Raw genomic sequence first — 21,983 nt, forward strand, 5'->3', positions numbered from 1 at the left:
AAAAAAAAAAAAGAGTAAAAGTCTAAATCCCACATGCAGACTTGATCTTAAACACTACTGAGAGTTTGGAGATCCTTTTAGTAAATCTATGACTTGCCTGAGGCTTGTGGGAGGAATGGGTCTTAGACAACTGCAGGCACCAAGAGGAGAAAAATGAAAACCATGTTAAAGATAAATGGAACTGTTCTGTAAATGTTAGAAAGTAGATGGTTAATTAAGACCAGCTCTCCAAGTCCAAAACCACAAAACTTAAAATAGGAAACTATTTCCAGAATTGCCTATTATGTATTGTTAAAAAAAATCTACAGTAAAATATATGCTTTATTATATATATGCCTCCAGCTAAAAATTATTCTTTTACACTCACTGACAGAAGAGTAAGACTCTTAATTCAAATCTAGCTGCCCTAGAATTAAATTTAAAGAGCTGCAAAGTTTGCAGTCTTTGATAGGTCAGCCCCGCTCAACTTGTTTGTGAGAATAAAATTAGATATTTCACTGGCAAGTTTGGTGATTCTCTCTCCCCTCCATACTAACTCAGCCTGCAGAGCACATTGACATATGTCTTCACAATTTCTCTTTAAAACTCAACTGAATTGCTCAATCTGGCATGAGGTGCTGTAGAACAGGGGATATTTATTCAGCAGGAACATGATGTCCAAAATTTTGTTTAGAAAGATATGCAATAGAAGAGACATAAAAATGCTCATTTTGCCAATATTTTCCGGCATTTTAAATGCTAAATTGATTTGTAATAGTGGAATTTTCAAATTGTAATAAAAATTACAGCTGTGAAAGATCTAAAGGTGCTTTTTCCCACAAAAAGCAAAACAACTCCCGTCTTCCATTAGTAAATCTAAGAGTGTTCAAATTAAATATTTCCATTTATGGATGGTGAAACTGTTAAACTGCAACTTTTTTATTTCTTCCCTAAAGTGAACTGATGAATAGGCAAATTCAAAACCTGAAGGCTGAGGATTTCTCAAAACACCTGTCTTGTCTTTGCTCAGTTTTAACCCAGAGACCCTGTCCTCATCCCTGGGGACACTGATGGTCATTTTGGCTTACAGGGTAGGGATGGTTGTTGGGTTTTTTTAATCTTTTCACAATCATGGCACATTCTTCTGTGAGAGAGAGGTTGTGTGTCCTTTGGGAGGGAGGCAGGGAGCACCAAGGTGTGCTAAGGGCAGAGGTTTTAGGGATGATATGCCAGGGACTTAGCAGCTCCTAGGTTTGGGAGCCTGTAGTTCATGTAGAAAAAGAAAATGACAGGAAAAGAGTGTGTATTTGTAGTGGTGATCTACAAAGTAACAGATTTTACTTGCAGAGCAGCAGCTAAATCATTGTATATAAACCCTTTTCCATTTGTTTTCTGTTTTCCCTAGCTTCTCTGAATTTTTGGCTTATAAAGCAATGAAATTCATTTTTGAGGGGGATTTAAAATGTCTTTTGGAAGACATGGAGAGGTCCAGGCCAATTGTTAAAGCTGTGACTGGCCTAGGGCTTCCACTACAGAGCTAAAATTTAATACCTTTTAAGGGGTGCCTGGATACCAATGGACAACCAGAGGGAATTGAGAAGCACTCTGGCCTTGTGTTCCCCCTGGTCCCATGGGCTGCCATTCTGGTTTTGTGGACTAGTGCTAATTTTTGATGCAGTCAGGATAAAGTTTCTGGTGCTCCTTAAGGGTGCAGCCCAATGTAGATTCTTAAGCAGAAAAAAGAGTGTAAGATAAGGAGTCTTCTCTCTTTTTGCTTGCTTGTTATTTGTGTAGTTGTTGCTGTATTTAAACACTGGGCCCTGGTCTAACCAGCCAAATACAGCTAGGAATCTAGTCCTGGCCTTGCCATGCAGTAAATACAGAATAGTAGTCACATGGTTCATGCCAAATAAAATCCAGATTATTCCACAAAAAGGTATCTTACTGTGAAGGATGCTAAGAGCTCCTATCTTATGTACTTTAGCTTGAAATAGTATGGCAGGAGCCTTGGCTTATACAGTCACTAATAAAATTGGTAAATGGGTTCTCCGGTGTGTAGTAGGATTATTGGAAATGAAAGAATGAAGAAAATGGAGTGCTCCTTAGGCCAAATGGTGTACTGGGGAGCTCTGAGTTTAAAGGATTACAGAGAAAGTAAATAAAGGAATTGACACACAGTTCCTTCATTTCAGCTTCGAAATGCAATGGTGAACAGGAAAACAGGAAAATTCTCCATGGAAGTAAAGAAGACAGTGGATAAAGGGGTAAAACATCTATAATAGTATTCCAACTAAATATAAAGCAAGCAGATAATTTTAAAATTATTTTTAAGATTGCTGTAAATATGGTTCCCTGCAGTATATTTTTTTTCACTCACTGAACATAAACTTTGCTTCTAATTATGTCCATGACTAACCACTTGATCTTTTATACATATCTTACAGCAAACTAACTTCTTCCCCTCTCTCCTTCTGACTTGTGAATCTAGAAGCGGGTCCTGGTGATGACAAATGACTACTATTATACAGACATCAAGGGTACTCCATTCAGGTAGAGCTGGCCATAATAAATGGACATTTCACCCAACTCATTGGATTTGTGCTTATACAGACCTTGTGAACTCATTAAAAGCTCATCAGCACAGGCTGACAATGAAATATCCCTGGACAATGCTGAAAATAGCAAGGAAAAGGAGCCTACCAGCATTCCTTTCAGCTTTTCCAGGGATGGAAAGTTTGTGCAAGCTCACACAGGCAAACTCACAGTGTTTGTCATGGCTTACGTTTCATTGAAAAAATATTCAGTTGAGGTTTAGATTGAACTAAAGGCTTTCGCAAGTACTTGGAGAGCTATAAATACTATAATCCATTTAAGCAACTACATCTTGAGCCCCATTTTATTATTTTTTTCCACAACAAGAATGTAATGTAAAAAGAGATAGTATTTCACTTCCAATTTGAGGTTTGGATGTATTTTTTCTCTGAACGACCTTCAGCGGATTTCTATAACTAAAACCAAGTAAGCTGGTAATTTTTGCATATATTTTAGGAGGGAAAAAAAAAAAGGAAAGGAAAAACAGGTAGTCCTTCAAAAATGCTCATATTTGAACTAGAAATAATCTGCTAACAAAAGAGTCCTAACTGTACTTTGCACTTGAGGCAGGAGTTTGGCAGTTGTGATACTCAACTGAAATTTTCTTCAATGGAAGAGTTTCACATAACTTGAGCTACATTACCACCCAGAGAAACTACAGGCACATTCCTGTGACCTCTAATGCATGTTAACATTTACTGATGGGTGATAATACTCAGTGGGTTTTTTGTTTTGTTTTCATGTTGTGGAGTTTTTTTCTGATTGCTGTTTTGGTTTTGTTTGTTTTTCTTTGGCACTGGCACTCTTGCACTATTAGGTAAACAGAAATTGGGCAATGTACATGCATGTAGTGTGAGATATGGTGCTAAGGACAGAAACATAGTTAGGAAAAGTCCTTTTTCAACATGGTATGTATCTAGTTTTGAGTTATTGTGTAGATTTGGGACAACTGCACACCGTGGTGTCAAAGATGTTTAGTGTTCAGCCCTTTTCCAGACTGAGCTGTTGATTGCAGCTTGTGTGCTCTTGGATTTGGTGCCTCTCCATGTACTTCAAGCCCATGCATTTGCAGTCTTGCTGATTACTGCAGATTCCTAGCTCAGGATAATCCCCATGAATGAATGAATGAATGTCAGAAGGTATTCTGTGTTTGTGTTCAATAGCAAGAGGCATGGGATCCCCCAGCCACTTCATTAAACTTGGATGTTTTAAATGGTAGGCTGAAAACCAGACCAAAACTCAGTGTGTAACTGTTGAGATTTATGAAGCTGAAGTCAATACAAAAGAGCTATGCTAGCTAAAAATATGAAACACAGAAAAATTAGTCCAGGAGGAGTCATGATGCTGTTGTCACATTTGAAATTCTTTTCCTGTCAGTAGCACCATCAATTCCCACACTTCTGCAGTTTCTCAACAGCTTCCTCTGATTTACAAAAAATTGTCTCCCTCATTGTGAGGCCGTGGTCATGTTCAAGGCTCAGCTGAAGAAATCTCATGCTGGGTGAGCAGCAGTGAGCTTAGAGGGGCTCATTTATTAGTTTGCCAGGGAATAATGGTTTGCTGCACCTCCAAGCACACATAAATACAGCCAATTGTTGCAGGCACATCAGAACTGAGACATCATTGAAGCAACTAATTGAACAATAAATATAATTGGTGAGGGTTTGGAAACAAACAGTTTTAAGTTAATCATAGTACATGAGCTGGAAATGTTAAAAATGAAAATAGCTCTGAATGTCTGCTATTGTTTGTCTCACAGATTTCAAGGTCTGCTTTATTTCTCTGCACAGTTTAGGTGTGGCTCTCTCTAGAGGACATGGAAAATACTTCTTCAGAGGGAATGTAACTGTAGAAGAAGGTAAGGTACCTACCTTCTCATGTGGCTTACACAGTAGTTTTATTGTTAATTTGGTAGTTCCTTGTCTGCAGATTCCATAAGAGTGTTGAACTATTTTTTCTTTAAAGATCTTTTACTTCACAGGGTAGTCAGACTGTTTGTGAATCTTCTTTAGATGGGATCATCTTCCAACCTCTTCTCTCAATATTTCAGAGAACAACTCATAGCCCCATGTTAATTATTTGTGGTGTTTTCTGAATGAAGTAACCACTAAGAACACTGTAATGGCTGTTGGTTTTGTTCACAGACTGTACATTGTGAAATCATTCAGAGCTATAACTGGTATGTGCATATAGCTACAAGGATTTGCATGTTTATAATAATAGTGGAAGTACCCAGGGAAAGAACTTTTCTTTGGTTTTGCTTTTTGATAAGTCCCCAAATAAATGAGTGGAGGAGTCAGCTGTGTGAGTCATAAAGTTGTTTGGCAAGAAGGTTTCTGAAGATGAAGGAAAAGTGGAGGCATTTCAGAATGTTAAAGGAAAGGTTGAAAATTTTAGAATCTGCTGATCAAAAAGTGTTTCAATACAGGAATGCTTTCAGATTTTATGATGAAGCCTTTATTTCCAACTCTTCTTCTTGTGTTGTCAGTGTTGTTAAATAAGAAAGCTAATTTCTTCAGGTCTTTGTTCTTTGGCTGTATTTTGGGACATGAATATGTTCTTCTACTCGGGAGAGATATGAAAAGAAGGGCCTTGAGGTTTGAGTATCTGCACAGCAGCTACAAAGGAGCCAAACAGGAGACTTGGAACTACTCCCTCCCCAGCCTGTTCCCAACATCCCTGTCACTGATGTTCTTTAATCCAGCCCCACATCTCAGGCAGTCTGAGTCCCAGATGCACCCCCAGAAGTGTTAACAGAACCATAGCAGTTCCCACTCTTACCTTCACTGATTCTCTCTCACTTCATCTCACTGTCCTCCCCAGGGACCACAGTTTTAGCTCCAGTTTTGGCTTCCCTGCCCTCCTTAGTCACGGTTGCTCTGTGCTTGTTCATTGTGTACTCCAGGGGGTTAGACCCAGATGCTGCCTTCTGAACCCTGTTTGCTTATTGTCTATTGATAAGTGGTTTAAGAGTTTTTAAAATTGCCAAAGTACATTTTTATTATGCTATATAACTAATGATATGGTTCTTATTTATAAGCATATGTGTGACCTGTTAGTACAAAAAACCTTTTCTGAACAATCCCATAAATTGCTGTTTGTGTTCATGGGCTGTGTGCTTAGGTTTTGAGGGAATTGTCCTTAATGAATTTTTTCTTTATAAGAGGGGAGAACAGCTCACATGAAGTGAGAAGTGTGTATTTTAGCATAAAGAACTTTACTGGCCAAAGAGAACAAGGGAGTATGAACAGAAGTCTGTTACCATTTTGCATTTGTCTCTGCTGAAATTGTCTTCTAAACTGTAAATATATTATGTGAGTAACTCACATAAGTTAAACATATCAGCACAAAATTTTTTTCATACCTTTTCAGTTTTAGATCTGATTTAACTAGTTTTTCTGGTTTGTTAGACCCTGAAGTGCATTTGAACATAGTTTACTGTGATTTATTTCATTATGGTAATAATGTACTTTCCAAGAAGGGTTTATATTATGGAGTATATGCAAATAACCATCTGTTACCCAGACTTCTCCCTAAATAACCCATTATTATTCCTGTTACAGGTTTACATGATTTAGAACACCCTGATGTATCTTTAGCAGACGAATGGTAAGCCTTAAATAAAGCATGAAATTAGTGTCTGTTACTCGCCTTGGTTTCATATTGTTTGTGCTTTCAGAGCCCAATTCTTTATGCTCAAAGACAAAGAAAGATTGTGCTTGTACATATAACTTTTTACTGTTTTGACAACGTGTTCCCAGGTCCTACTGCAACACTGACCTGCACCCCGAGCACCGGCAGATGACTCAGTTGGAAGCAATCAGACGCTACCTCACAGGGAAGGAGCCCCTGCTCCAATGCAAGTACTTGGTTAAATGGGGATTTGCAGCCTTTATCCAGCCAAAAACTGCCCAACCTAACCTTCCACAAAATGCAAAGCTATTTAGTTCAACCAGTGATAGGATTGCTTAGCTGATGTTGCTTTGCAATTTCATATGGTTTTGAGCTTTTCTCAGGGTATCAATAAAGATATTATTATTTATTAGAATTAATTATGTATTAGTTGTAGTAGTATTAATTATGATACAAATTTTCAACTTTTACAGTAAGCTATGTGCCTGTACCAAACATTTAAGTTTCTGTTCAGGTGGTGTAGCTGTACTATGCAAAATTATCACCCCATCTGGTTTATGAATTAAACAGGACTGATGGGAATCACGCCTCTAAAGAATATACCTGATATTTCATGAGTATTTTAGGGAGGATGCATATGTAATTAGCATTTCTGAACTGCAAAGCAGAATAAAAAATTCAGATGGTTCATATTCTGTATGTTTGCAGGAATGCAGAGCTTTTGTGACTGTTACTAGACCTACTTGTTGTAACCTTATGGCACATGCAGACATGAGCATTAAATGATATATACATGAATGAGTTACATGAAGTGAAATATCATTGGGTTTTGACCTAAAATTGTTGCTAATGCAATGAAATTATATGTGAAAAACTGCACAGTGGTAAAATACACTGTAATATTATGTAGCAAATGCTTCGTAGTGCAAAAAGTTTGAAAGCATATCACAGATAAAATAAAATGCAAGAAAAATCTATTGTTTAGTCACAAAAAAAAGGTCTTTATATGCACATACATTTACTGATTTTATTGTTCTGTGGTAGGTGATAAAGAATTAATCCAGGAAGTTTTGTTTGATGCTGTTGTGAGTGCACCAATTGAAGCTTATTGGACCAGTCTAGCATTGAATAAATCAGAGTAAGTTATCTTTGTGTCCATCATAATTCATCAGTCATGGGTGTATTTTTATTATTTATGTTAATGAACTGGTGGAATGTCTTACAAATCCTGATATCCTTGAAAATATTACACTAACTCTTTTAATCCTAAATGCCATCAAGTTTGAGTTCAATGTGAAGTGTTTATCTTACAGAGTATGTCATGATGATTAGCTGAAATTTCCACAGTAAAACTGGTGAAATTGTACCCTAATTGCAACTTATACTGCTGTGTATTTTTAACAAAGGGTACTTGGGACATTTAATGCAAAATTTACCAAAATTATTAATGCAATTGGTACTTTGTCTCAGAATAAATTATATATAGAAAAACTTACACTGGAAAAAAATTTCATTAATCTAGTAGTTTATTTTCCAGAACTACTTGGGATCTAGGTTCCTGTTAGGGAGAGTCAGGAGATTAGCCAGTCCTTTTCAGAGTTTATATCTTCTACTTTATTCATTTGTGCTATGATATACTAAGGTGTTAAGTAATAAGATTTTTTCCATATTGGAGTAAACTGGTGTTAAGCTTGGCAGTTTGCATGAAATACAGTGGTTGGAAGGCAATTTGGGAGATTATCCTGATTAGATTTTCCTAAATTTCAACCATTTTCTAAAACTCAAATGAAAAAATACTTTGCTGTACAGCATGTACTCCTACTGAATGAATAAAAGCAACATGATAGGATCTGGTTCATCAAAGAGTTATCCAGCCTTCTCTGGGAAGATAAAGATAAGAAATTGTTGCATGCTGATAAACTGTGGCCATTGAGAGGTGCAAGGTGTCATGCTACACAATGAAATAACAGATCCAAAGCAGAAGGACAGCTGTGGAATGATGCCAGGGGGAGACTTTTGAAGCCCTTTCAGGTTCTGATTTTGCTTCAGCCTGTCTTGTTAATGAAAAAAGAAAATGGCTCTGGTCCCTGGTTTTGTGGTAATGGGGCTGAAGTTCTTGCAGCCATACAAGAATTAGTTTTAAAATTACTTGGTACTGATAACAGTGCAGCAGAGGAGTTCAGCTGGAGCTGCCTGCCATGGTTTTTTCCCCCAAGTTCTAGAGGCTAAAGCCTGTCCTGATGGCAGCTAAGTTTAAATCTCAGCTGCCTGTTATAAAATGTTTGTTTACCTGAGCAATAGTCACAGCTATGACTTGAAGCATAAATATAGCACAGAAATGTAGAATGGATTGGGAGCAAGACTTGGACCTCCTGCCCATCTCAGAATCACTGTGTGTCACTGGTTATTAAATAATTTGTATATAGCTATGCCACACCTTTTTATTCTAATATTCTATACGTATAATCCCTTCCTACAAATCCTACAAAATTTATTGTGCTTGGCTTGTTAGGGATTCTTAGTCTAAACAGCAATTCTAACTGCATACCACTCAAAACCCAGATGACTATAACTTAAAAACCAGCAGTTAAAGTAAATCAATAAATAAGGGAACCATGCATAGAATAAGCTTAAAGACGTGTACACTTGTGCTTTCTGTGGCAGTGAAGCAGCTTTCTCTGTTTACTGTCTCAAGCTTTGGCTGTGCTTGTGCTCTGCTGTGTTTCAGGAACTCTGACAAGGGGGTGGAAGTTGCCTTCCTTGGGACACGGACTGGACTCTCTCGGATCAACCTGTTTGTGGGGCCAGAGCAGCTGACCAACCAGTGAGTCACAAACTGTGCCTGGCAGCCAGAGGAAAAAAGAGAGGAAAAAAAATAGTTTATTTTATGAAGCCTTCACACAGAGCAAGTTAGAAAGATATCCTAGGATCCCTTAAATTAGTTCTTTGACTGGAACTTTTAGAACAATGAACTATTTTACACCTGTAGCCTATAAATCTGCTTTCACTGCACACACACCTGCAGCCTCACATCTCTCTTCTTCACAGCAAATTGCAAACAAGCTACACCTTTTACTACACCACCTGAAATCAAATACCTGTAGCCTTTTTCAGGGATTTTGCATCATTGTTGTGGAAAATATTTTTGGTGTTGAAATAAAGCCAAGGGACACAATTGGACTGGGTGAAACAGCAATCAGGAGACCTCATGGTACAAGAGTTTCCCATTGTCCTTGGAGAACATGCAAGCTAGTGGAGGTATTATGCACATAAAAGAAAATCTGTGATATTGATATTTATAGATAAACTAGCTTGATACAATATAAATTTCTATGGGCTTATCAGAGGACAGATATTGTTGTACAAGTAGGTGACATCAACAGCACTACAATTTGTCACTGTCAGACAGAAAATCAGAACAATGGAGTGGACATTATACTTGTTCTTGACATAAATTTTCTTCTGTCAACATTCCCTGAAATTACTGAGGAATAAAGTATTTGGTTGTCCACTACCACCCTCTACGTTGTACTCTGAACATGGGCTGTAAAATTACCTTTTTTTAGGTAAAAAAGAGTGAATGCTAGTGGCAACACACTAGCAGATTTCCAGTGCCTTTTCCACCTTGTGCAGCTTACAGTTCTTTTATTGTGCTGAAAGAAAAGGCTTTTTAGTCTAAGCATTTTTTATTTGTACAAATCAGTAAAAACAATTTCAGTGGTATTTAAGAGGTACTGGTTTTAGTGCTTTTTATGTCTTTCACAACAAAAGTTATTGTGTGTCACAAATAATTATTAGTAACTAAATTTACCTCTTTTATTGAGCAAGTATTATTAGAAAAATTGTGCTAAAACCATTTTCTTTTGTAAAAGATTGCTGCTTTATTTTTTTTTGTGTTTCTAGCTTTGATCAAAGCTAGAAACAATTATGTGCTATGCAACAAACAACAATTGTTTTCTTTCTTTTTTCTCAAGAGACTTCCTGACAGCTGAAGATAAGGAGAACATTTTTAATGCTGACCATTTTCCACTCTGGTACAGAAGAGCTGCTGAACAAATACCTGGGAGCTTTGTCTACTCAATCCCATTCAGCACAGGTCTGTAATTTTGTCATTCCTTGGATTCTGAACCATGCCTAATGCTGATAGGATCCCAAGAGTGTCAGTAGAGAGTGGGCTTTGTAGCTGATCTCAAATATTGATCTGAACTGGGCACTGAAATTTGCAGCTGCTTCACTGGTCCTTTGACCAGCTGTGTTTCATGGGGCTGCAAATGAAACCCCAAAGTGTGGTGTGACACTTTTCATTTAGTACATGCTCAGGCAGAACTACATTTGAACAAGTATTTTAAGCAGCACAAGTCCAACAGAGTAAATGTCCACATTATGGAGAAGCCCTGCCAGTTGTCACCTTCACTGCCCCTTTTAGCAGGGGAGGCAAAATCTGATGGCTCATTTCAGTGTTTTAAGCCTGGTTTTGGCATGCTGGGGAATTTAAAATGCCAGTGCCAGTATGTTCTGTGCATATGTGATGTTGCCTGTTTTATTTTCTGAACACTATATCCACCTAGACTGTTATCTAAAACCAAGGGGGAAACTCACCCTGAATTTCCTCATTTTGCAGTAGATTGTTTCAATTATTTTTCCCCCTTAATGCACCCCACAGAAACTGCCAACAAGAGCAATGTGGTGACAGCCAGTACTGCTATTCAGCTTCTGGATGACAGGAAATCTCCAGTGGTTGCAGGTACAATTGCTGAAGTTTATACATGTTGCTAATTTTTTAAAATCAGTTTATGAGTTTCTCACTTTCTCTGTTGGATTAGCACGTGTAGCTATCAAATCTTTTAAGAGAGAGGAAGATGCAGTTGCACCTATAAAATATAATTGGATGACTCAGTGTGGAGAGCATTTAATGCTTCCTCTCCCCAAGAACTTGATCCTTTATTAATTGACTCCCAAATCTCCCTGTGAGCTATTGAGTTTGACTTTATGGAAATTACCATTATCTGTAAAGCATTTTTGGTAGACAAAATTCTATATCATCATAAATCAGATTATTATGATAAGGAAAAGGAAATATAAGAAAGGGCTATCTGATGTGTAAAAATTCCACACAGGCTTCATGTTTGAAAATTCTGTGCTATAACAGGATTGTTTTATAACAGAATACAATGTGGTGAGTTTGTCTAGATTATCAGAGATTTGGTTTGTTCAGAGCATTAAAATTGAATAACAAAGCTGTACTGTCTGTCAGCCAAGACTATAACAGTACCTAAAGACTAAAAGGTGAAGTGTGGCAGCTACAGAATAGAGATAAAACAGACTGATTTCAAACTGAGAGTAAGTAATTTTGAAATTGTTGGATGTTCCTAACTTAAGTTTAGATGCTTATCTGACCAGATTTGTTCTAGTTCCCAATTGTTACTGACCTTGAAGAAGGAAAGAATTTTGATAAACCTTATGATTTATTTTGCTGGAATCCAAGCTCTCTTATCTCAGGAAAAAATAGATACTTACCACAAAAGCAAGAACCACCTAATTTTTTTCTGGTATTTAAAATACTATTTAAAATGCAGTGAATAAAATACTGAAAAAACATGAATGTGCCAGAAAAATGGGAAATCTCAAATACAGAAGATTTCCTCAAACACTGAATATTTTCACTGATAAGTAAAGATTTTGAAAGCTCAACAGGAAAGCAGCTTTCTGACTCCAGTCCACAAGATGCATTCTTCAGAAATTATTGAATTCCTCTACAACATTTCATGAAATCTTAATTTTGACTTCATACTCCTGTTAAAGCATAAAACAGCATTAATAAAGTAATATCAATGCAGTTACCTGCAAAGTGCTGAAGATGTAATTGAGATTTATCACTGTACAAGTAAGAAGCTTGATGTTATTTCTAGAATTCTCAGTTGTTTGGAGTTAGAAAAAGTTCCATCATCTCTAAAATGTGTAGGGTTAATAGCCATCCTGATATTTATTCTTTTCTCACAATTATTTGCAATTTGATTTTGACTTTGAGAAGGTATCACATATTATTGCTTCTAATACACCATTAACAAGTTTTGGGGTTGTTATTTTTAGTAATTGTAAAAGAGAAAAGCAAGTGTTGTTTCCATTTCCCCATTAATTCTGTTTATTATTGAACATTTAAAATTTCTTGGGGCCCATATTTCTATCTAAAATAAACACAGGGTCTTGAAAGCCTTTTAATGCCATAGCATGGAGAAGATTTCCATGGTATCTGTAAAAGGATAATGCCATGAAAAATAAGAGCAGTGTACCTTCACTCTGAAGCACATCAGTGGTTTTTTATTCCTAGTTCTGTAAACTTTAAAGATGATGTTCTAGATATTTTGTTTACAGTACAAAGCATTTTTAAGAGTTTGTTTTGAGTAATTTTCCTCTCCCTCTTGTATTGCATGTTTTCAGGTGACTTTCTTTTTGGGGGGAAGTCACTTTGGGTCCATACAAATGTTTTTCTATGAAAGTATCACTGACCCTGCACTGAGCTGCAGCCTCTCAGAGACAAAGAAGTGCTTGCAGTATTCTTGTTCTCCTTAAGATCATGAATGTGACTTGTCAGTCCTACTTTCCCTCAGAAAACTTTCAAGAAAGTACTCAGCCTGTAGTTCAATTTTTAGGTTTTATTATAAGGCTGACAATGTTCTGTGTTAAGTAAAATGGATTTGGAGGCAGAAACTGGAGCAGTGATAAATGGGAGAAGTTTGAAGTTTTTATTAGCTTGACTTGGGAGACTAAAGTAAGATTATGGGTAATGTTTTCAAATACCTCCATTGGAGCTCAAATTTGGCCAAAACATCTCATTTTAATTTGTGTAAAGTAAGTATTCCTTATCCCCATTTGGTCTGAGTAGATTACAGTAAGCAGCAGGATGGGATACACATTTCATGTTAAATCACTCTGTTCCCTAGAGGGATTTGACTGAAAATTAAGCTGTGCCAGAATGTTGTTTATTGCAGATCACTACAAGAGTTTAAATCTGGCAGAAAGAAACAAGAACGTTGTTATAAAATGGAAAACTGAGTTATTCCTGCACATGAGAGGGGAAAAAAGGAACAAAACCAACTCTTACTGCAAAATCCATAGACTGGATTTTGGGTTTTTGTTTTATTTTGGGGTTATTGGTTTTTTTTTGGTTGTTGTTCGTTTGTAGTGGGATTTTTTTGTTTGTTTTTGTTGGGGTTTTGTGTTTTTTATTTGGAAACCCATCACTTATAACAGATTTCATAGAAAAGTCTAAGGCTTAATGCAAATAGCAAAGATTCAACTGTATAAAATAGTACAAAATAGTAAAATGTACAAAAAATCCTGGAATCAGTGAGTCTGGCAACTGTAACTACAGAAGAATTGAGTGTTGCTGCTGTTTCACCATCTGTACCTACCAATACCAGTTCCCTGTCAGAATTCAGAATGCCTTTTCTTCTTGGCAAAAAGCCCATGTGATTTTTTTCAAAAACCTCTCCTGCTTCTTGCAATTCAGATTGTGATTTTCTTTTTTTTTTTACTTCAATATATGCAAATCTCTATAGAAGGTGTGTACATAAATCTTTAATATAAGTGTAGTACCATCATATTTATTGCTGTGTTCAGTTTAGTTGCAGGAGGGAAGTGAGAGTAGTACTGCATGCAGGGCTTTCTTTAGATTTGAGCACATTTCTGTTCAAAATTTCTTTAGCTGAGTGTTTTCTGTGGCCATGTCTTCTATATCAATATTACACTGAAATACTGAGCATCTTTAAACTGGCCCAGTTACAAAGTGAAGAGTAAAATGTGGATTTTTTTCTTCTTAACAAGAACTAAAAATAGGAGAATGACCCCAGACCCCAGTCTTGAAATTTAGTGAGATTCCTGGAACATTAGTGTTCCTCTGGGTGACAAAGATGAAGCTGAATTTAGGTAGTGATTTAGCTATTAAAACTGAGGCAAGTCAAGATGGAACTGTGTTTTATGATGCTGACATGAAGGGCAGTACATTTCTGCTTAATGTTGGTAGAATTCAGCATTCCAGTCTTGTCCTCTTTGAGATTTCATGGTGAGCTGGATGTTGACTTTCAAGTGGCAAACACAGAGGCTCCTGGATAAGTGCAGCATAGAATTTCTATGTGCTGTGTATGTGTTTGTTTCCATTTTTCAGCTAGAGATGATGGTTTTATCAGTATGATTTAGTTACAAAAATTATTAAATGTACTGTCCACCTAGAAAGTTCTGAAGAAGATACAGGGATGGAAGCAAGCAAACAAAAGTCATCATGGAGCAAAGAAGGGTCTAAAAGCCAAAAAATTGCTCTCTCTTGAGATTTTGAGTGTTGACAAGATATGTGAGCCTTCAAAAATGCAATTCCCTGTAGAGGCATTTTAGTTCAAAAGCTGCAGTCCAGTATAGGACCCTAAAAGCTCCTCTTGTTGAAAGAGGCCATCACTATTCACAGAAAACATGAAAATTAGCTCCTTGTTTTATTTAATTAAAGGCAACACAACTGACATAATCTTCTTAGGGAAAAGAAAAAATATCAAAGAATGCTGAGGAAAATGTCTGATGAAAATCGTCAAGTCCTCTTAAGATTTCTTCATTGAACAAGCAGAACCTGGATTTCAGGCTTCATTGGAAAAGTCCTTAGCAGGCTTAGTAAAAAGCTCTGGACACCGAGTCAGAAGAATGAAGGATTACACCATGCACAGGCAAAGTCTTTAGTCTCACAGTCACTGGAAATTTAGAATTTGAAGGAGATGAGGAGGAATTGCCCATTTTTCTTTTATACAAGGCTGCTTAGAAAAGCTGAAATTACAATTTTCCTGAATTTTTTTTTGCCTCACTTTGTGCAGACCAGCAGAATACATGAATTGCAGAGGCTGGAATTCATCTCTTAAGGTCATCTAGTCCAATCCTAGTGGACTAACTCTTGAGAGAATCTGAGCTAGAGCTGATCCCCCAGAACTGTGTCCACTCAGATCTTGAATGCTTCCCAAGTGTCCCAAGTGGAGAGGCCATGCCTTCTTTGGGTGTGTTATATTAGATGTAAACAGATAGAAAAACAGGTGGAGTTTTGTTTCTGTTCCCACCAATTGGTGCAAATATAGAATTGCAAAAAAGTTTTGTTTGTATGGTACCTAAGTACAAGGAAGGAATATATAAAGAAGTATTTTCTGCCTTTTTTTTTTTTTTTTAATATGGTCAGTTTTGTGTTGGACTTCCTATTTATCAAAGTTGAAATTAGAAAATAGAAAGCACTAAATGAGCCCTCCTAGCACATGCCCTTCTGTGGCCTGTCAATTCAAATCAAGTAGTAGCTGAATTTGTTTGTTTTAAAAAGATAAAAAGCTTTACTAGCACATGAGACCTGTAGTTTCTGAAAATGAGCAAGTCCTCAATGCTTTATGTCAGCTTAACTAGAATACTATAGTGAGAGAAGCTCACTGTAGCTAAATTATTGAGAAATGAAAGTATTCCAGTTCTGTGAGGATGAAGGCATTTTACAGTCATTTTCTATTACACAAGAGTGGTTTCCTGGGATGTGCATTTAAGCATTGCCATAGCTCTGACTCTACCCTTTCTGAACCTGCATAAAAAGAGAAATTACACTAATAAATACGTGTGTGTGTGTATATATATGAACTAAATTATGTTTAATATATAATAAGCTATTCTTTATATCAGGTATAGGAGTGTTACTGAGGCAAAGGCAGTCAGTCCTCTTCTGTTCACTGACAGTGGGATTTTAAATGCTCTTACCAAAAATACTCATTATGCAAACAAGAATGCTATGTTTTATTCTCCCAAAGAAACCGTTCCAAGTAATGCCATGATCCAGTATTTAACTTTTCCAGTATTTAACTTTTCAAACTTGATCCTTTATTTTTATAACCAGCCCATATACAAATTCAAGGATTTTTTCTCCAAACCCTGGTTAGAGAGAGATTTTTTTGCAAGGGACCTCATCCATCACTTTCTTTGTTCTCCCTTTTATATAACTTTAAAACCCAACTTTAGTACAGCAATACATTCAGTTATTCCATGTTAAATATTCCCAGTCAAAATGCTAAAAGGCCTCAGATATTTTGAATGAATCAGCTTGGTGATTTAGCACCTCCTTCTAGGTTCACTTTCATAAGCTAAGCTAAGAAATAGTAATTTAATTTAGTCACTGATTTGCTAGAAATGGCACACAATTTTGAATGATTCTATTCTGGCCAGAGGAAAGTGACCCTGATGATCCTGCTGTTTAAGATAGTCAAACAGTGCCTTGAAATTAGGAAAGATCCAAAATCTCATATTACTTTTAAAATACAAATCAGTCATATTGAGGCTGGTCACACTTCAGGTGTTCATTCTTCCTGTTTAGGTCAGACTCTACAGGACAGCAGTTTAAAAGGGAAATTTGTGAACAAACCAGATTTTCAATGGGACTTCTGCTGACCTAGGCTCTGAGTATGGAAGATTCTTTTAAAAATTCATGGGGGAAAATGTGCACTTTATTTCTGAAAATATGTACCTATATGACACAACAACTCTGTTTTTCACACCCTTTTCCCTTTTATTTTTTGTGTTAATATTTTTATCTATGTGACCTCAATACTTCATCCAGTTTTTTTTTAAATTAATTTAAAATGGGTTTGCATGCACATTTCTCTTTTAACAAAGTGACTCTCAAGTACTTAATCAAAATTAATTTGAACTATTGATGTTTCTAGAAGTGACAGATGCTGTAAAAGTTCCATAAATACTGCAATCTGCTGATGTTACAGTAGTACATAGAGCAAATACAGCTGCTCTGTTCTTCTTGGACGTCTTTCTCCTGTTTTTTTTTTCACATGTATTGCTTTCATATTATTTTTAAGAACATTCAGGCAAATGTCAATGCCATATACAGTCCTTAAAATTTATGATACAATCTATAAAATTGCATTTTAATATGGAGGCCTAGGGGAAAATGAATATGTCATCATAATGACACACCAACCAAATTTTTGAGGCATTCTAAAATAGATGCTTTCCTTGTCAGGCAGGAGAGTGATTTACCTAACTTTTACTCCCCATTATAAGCCACAGAATATTATAGTCAGCAGTAGCATTTAGCAAATCCCTCAAAATGTTTTTCATGTTTTGGTGAAAACCACGACTTCATGTTTTTCCAGAGTTTCTCGTTCATTTTGAATATTGTTTTTGTATTCATAAATCTAATATTGGTATAAAGACTAATGTTTCCAGCTTTAAGAAAACTGAGATGTCTATTTGTAAAGCCTAACATTAAGCAACTCACATGTTGGGATAAATTGCTTGGGAAAGATGGTTTGGAGGAGGAGTGTGGAGAGAGGTAAACTCCTCCACTGGATGCTTTGGAGCACGTGGTGAAGTCCTGTCCCTTTCCATGGGCTGAACAGGGGAGCTGAAGTTAGTCACATATTCACAATTCAGACATTTACCTTCATTTGCATTCGTTCTCAGTTCATTTCACCACACAGAATCAGTGTGTGGAATAGTTTAATAGTTTCTACTTTTTTGAGGCAGCTGGTGTTAACTTGAGAATTTAACCTGTAAATTTATCTAATTCTTGGGCTTTCCTCAGCACTTGTTCTTAGAGAATCCAGGACTTTGACAGATGTATCCCAATTAATATGTACAGTAAATGGCAGAGAGCATCTGCTCTTTGCTTCTGCACTTCTGCTTTGCTGTTGGGGTTTGTTGGTTGATCAGTTGGGTTTCAGTTCTACATCATTTGTAGAGGAGGAAGATCTTTGTGATCTAACAGCAATCAGATTCTAGGGCCATCTTGCTAAAGAATTCTGCTGCCAGCAAAATAAATCCCTGGTTGCAGATCAAGCAGAACAAGGCAGCAGATGAGCTGTTGGATCCTTTGGATAATAACTTCAAATAATGCTGCACAAGGTTGAAGCTGCATTCATAAATATGAATCCATTGCTATCAGTTTAAGTATTGAGAACTGACTAATTTATCTTCCCTTCAGTGCACTATATTTCCAAACATGAAGTGTTTTCTCATGTGTTTTCTCTTGAAATGAGAATGACAGCCTTTGCAAAAAAAGTTGAGCACATAGTGCACATAGTCCTAGGATGGAGGGATCCCTCTGCAATCAGTATGAGACAGCAAACAGGCTTCCTCTGGAGATAGGTGTCAAGTTTGTATTTTTGATTTGTTTATTGTGGGCTTCTGATTCCTACACCTCCTCCCCTGCTGTGGTTTACTGTGGCTGCTGTTGCTGCCTTTTCCCCCTGTGATCTGAGGAACATGAAGCCACATTTCAGGTAATACAAACTCAGCATATACCAAGAATCTGAAGATTGTGGTTGCTATGCTAATTTTGGCCAAATGAAAAGATCCAAGTTGTAAAAGAAGGCATCCTTCTTAGATGCTTGACTAAAGCCTGCGTGTCTTTGCCTTGTCTCCTGGGCAGCAAAGTTAGATTATTGTAATGGTTGTTATTTTCCTGTTAATTGTTAATCAGAGATAAGCTATGTGTAGTGTCATCAAATAGGCTACTTTGATATTCCAGAAGAGAGATCCAGGTTTTGTTTGGACATTGTACTACTAGAGAATAATGAAGCTGAATTTTGATTGACTTTTTGCAAGCTCTCAATGGAAAGACAAATATGGCAAGCAATGATGTTTCAGTTTAAACTTTGTGTCTTTCAATATAGATGCTATTGTTCATTTTCTGTAAAGAACATAGATGTATTATAGTCTTCAATTTTTGTTCTAAAATTAAATTTCAGAAATTTTTTTTGTAAACAAAGCAACATATTGAGCCTTCATATGAAAGGCAGGAATGCAACAATATGTGGGCTTTCCCTGCCTTTGCAAATGCCTTGCAGAGTAGCATGTCCTGATATTTTGTTGACTTTTATGGGGAAGAGTGCTTTTCAAAGAGATTAGAAAAAACCACAGTGCTTACTATAATACTCTCATGAGATTGCTGGAAGGACAACAAAGCTTTCTCAGGATCCTTTATCTGAAAAATAAATCTGTGCAGACAATTTCAGTGGCAGATGTCCATTGCTAAGCTTTATAAATTAAGGGCAGTTCTGTGGGCAGTCCCTATATTCAGTCTTCCACTGTTGTAGTCAATAATTTTTATAGACAACAAACTGTGACTTTTATCTCTATTTATCAGTAGATGAAAATTCTGTTTCCTCTACAGAGAAATCAATATTTTACCTTTATTAAATAATTGAATTAATACTTCTCCCTGTTAATTTTCTGCTATTACTTTATCATTAGAAATGAGTGGATTTGTTAATTACAAATACTTTTACCATGGTAACTAAGATATACAGACTTATAAAAATAAATGAAAAATTTCCCTGTGATTTTTTCCTTTTTGTTTGTTTGTTTGTTTGTTTTTGTTGGGAGGTGGTTTTTTGGTGCTTTTTTTTCCTTTGGGGAAAAAGCATTTTTTTTTTAGAAAGTATAGAATCAGATTTTGCATGGATTGGCTCACTCTGTTCCCACAGCAGAGGGACCTAATGGAAATACTTAATACTTTGCTTTCTGGCAGAACTCCCTATCAATTTACAGCCTTGTGTGTGCATGAAAATCCCCAAAGCATCTTCAATGTGACTCAGAATGAGTTTCCTTAAATGTTGCTGTGCCTTTCATTGACTCGCCCTCATGTTCTTTCTTCTTTCTTCTTCTTTTTTAAAAATATATGAATGATGATACAATGAGGAAAGTCTGAAAGGTTTTTGGTGCTAGGTCTGGTTTTTTAAGTACTAGGAAGATGTTCTGGGTTATTCCTGACTAGGAAATATCAAGTCAATTCTTGCTTTTCTTTTGCTTGAAAATATCAGAAGTGTGAAGTGATTTGTGATGGAAGCTGTGCTGCTGTGTCTGAGCCTGTTAGAAACACTGAGGGTGAAATCTCTCTGGAGTTGGAAGTTTACTAGCTTTCATCTCAGGATCTACACTTTGAGTACAACTGTGCTCGTTTTAGGTTGTCACTGTGGAAAAACAGTGACTTGGCATGGCCCCAAACTCATGTTTGGGCCAATGGGCAATAAGATCCAATCTTGTCTTATTTCTGTTTTCTGTATCTGAAAAGCTGTGTTTTGCTTTGCAAAATGCTGTGGCAGCAAATGGATAAAATAGTAAAAAAAAGTAGATTTACATATTTAAATGACTTAGTTCTGAAAGTAGATTAGATTATTTGTAAAGCTTTACCAAATATTTACAAGGAAAAAGAGTAAACATCAGAAGATCAGATTAAAGAGCCTTAATACAATTATTCTACATATTAGGATATTGTAAAAAATATAAATATTCTAAAAATATTGTGCTGATGATGCCTCAGCTGAAGCAATGTTCCCTGTCTAGGGTACCACATTTTAAACAAAATATAAAAGAACTGAAAAGGCTCTGGGGAATGCAGGAGGAAAAAAATGTTTGAGAATGTGATCTTGCAGGAAAAATTTGAAACAGCTCAGTTTATTTAGTGCAGGACAGAGAAGAATGAACACAGCCTAATAATGATATGAAGTACTTAGCACTTAAAAAGGAAAGAAAAGACAGTAATTGATTGTTTTCACTATCTGCTAGATTTAGATTAAGACTGAGATACTTAATTTTCTCTGGACATAAAAGTAACACAGATGTAGGAATGATTTAATATTTAGGTTGCAATTATTACAAAGTAGATAAGAGCAAGGGTTACATGACTCCTGCCACAGAGCCCATTACTCAGTTGAGGCTGTTACTGGGGCAGCTACAGAGGTTGATCTCAGAATCTGTCTGCTGGAAGGGGAGGGCAGATCTCCAAATGCCACCACACAGCTTCCCCTTGCCCTCGTTGCAGATTGTCCCATGGCCTTTTTCCTCCATCCTATAAACATTGCTGATTTCTGCACTGGCTACCTGGAAAGCTCTTTATCCCTGTCACTGAGGACAGGCAGGGGACACACGAGATGTCTGCCACAAATAGCCTAACATGTATTTCATCTAGTATTGGAAAAGGTGAATGGAGTTCCTGATCTCTCTTGCTTGCCTTAAAATAATTTCTAAAAACCATTAAAATAACTACCTCTGCACACTCAAAATATTTGTGGGATTCTAAACTTATGATATTGAAATAGTTTTGGCTCTGATTTCCTCTGATGGCGAAAGAGCTCTGCAGAGAGCAAGGATGGAGCCTTGAGTGAATGCAGCTGAATGTTCCCTCTGAGAGGGAGGATGTGTAAACATGCAGCTACATTATCCTCCTGCTGAAGGGCAGCACTGTGATGGGAGCTGCATCTGCAGCATGGCATTTGCAAAATGGAGCACTTGTGTGAGGATTTGGGAATAAATGGCTTCAGAAAAGGCTGTAGCAAGCTTGTAAGCCAGCAGCATATCAGGCAGTGTCTTCAGGTATGCTCTGTGTACTCCTTTCGGGTCGGAGCATTTCTTCCTTCAGCATTTTCTCAGCTCTCTTCTTTCTTCCCTACTTAGTAATTAAAAATTTATATGCAATAGTTAACAAGGTGCTTCCTATTTTCTAAGCTAGGAAATGAATGTAATGTTTATTTGCTGCTTTCTGGGGCAAACTGGAAAGTTGAAAACACATTTTTGGAAATGCTTTTAACACATTTCCGTTCTCAGTGGCAGTGCAAAGAGTAGCTGGTTTGAAAACTGCTTGTCAATTGCATACATTTTGAATTGAATTGTAATTTGTACTCTCTAGGATAGTACAAATGTAACTAACTGAACTAAGTTAGATGGCTATTTTCTGTTCTTCGTTGCAGAACATCACTCCTGACTGTATG

General features: G+C 36.7%; 1 protein-coding gene across 10 annotated transcripts in view; it reads left to right on the plus strand.

The window, feature by feature from the left end:
* The window catches only part of CACNA2D3 (calcium voltage-gated channel auxiliary subunit alpha2delta 3), a 414,102-nt gene that overhangs the window by 323,491 nt on the left and 68,628 nt on the right, over window positions 1-21,983 (plus strand). For all 10 annotated transcript variants that reach the window (XR_009487851.1, XR_009487850.1, XM_059856396.1 and 7 more), the window contains 9 exons: window positions 2,172-2,243; window positions 2,468-2,529; window positions 4,362-4,429; window positions 6,135-6,180; window positions 6,333-6,430; window positions 7,249-7,342; window positions 8,933-9,028; window positions 10,179-10,300; window positions 10,868-10,948. Coding sequence is in view for 8 of the 10 variants with exons in the window: in XM_059856396.1 (XP_059712379.1) it covers window positions 2,172-2,243; window positions 2,468-2,529; window positions 4,362-4,429; window positions 6,135-6,180; window positions 6,333-6,430; window positions 7,249-7,342; window positions 8,933-9,028; window positions 10,179-10,300; window positions 10,868-10,948 (739 nt within the window). In the remaining 2 variants the exon portion in view is untranslated. The remainder of the gene's footprint in view (window positions 1-2,171; window positions 2,244-2,467; window positions 2,530-4,361; window positions 4,430-6,134; window positions 6,181-6,332; window positions 6,431-7,248; window positions 7,343-8,932; window positions 9,029-10,178; window positions 10,301-10,867; window positions 10,949-21,983) is intronic.

This window comes from Haemorhous mexicanus, chromosome 11 (assembly GCF_027477595.1).
Source record: "Haemorhous mexicanus isolate bHaeMex1 chromosome 11, bHaeMex1.pri, whole genome shotgun sequence".
In the NCBI taxonomy this organism is placed as follows: domain Eukaryota; kingdom Metazoa; phylum Chordata; class Aves; order Passeriformes; family Fringillidae; genus Haemorhous; species Haemorhous mexicanus.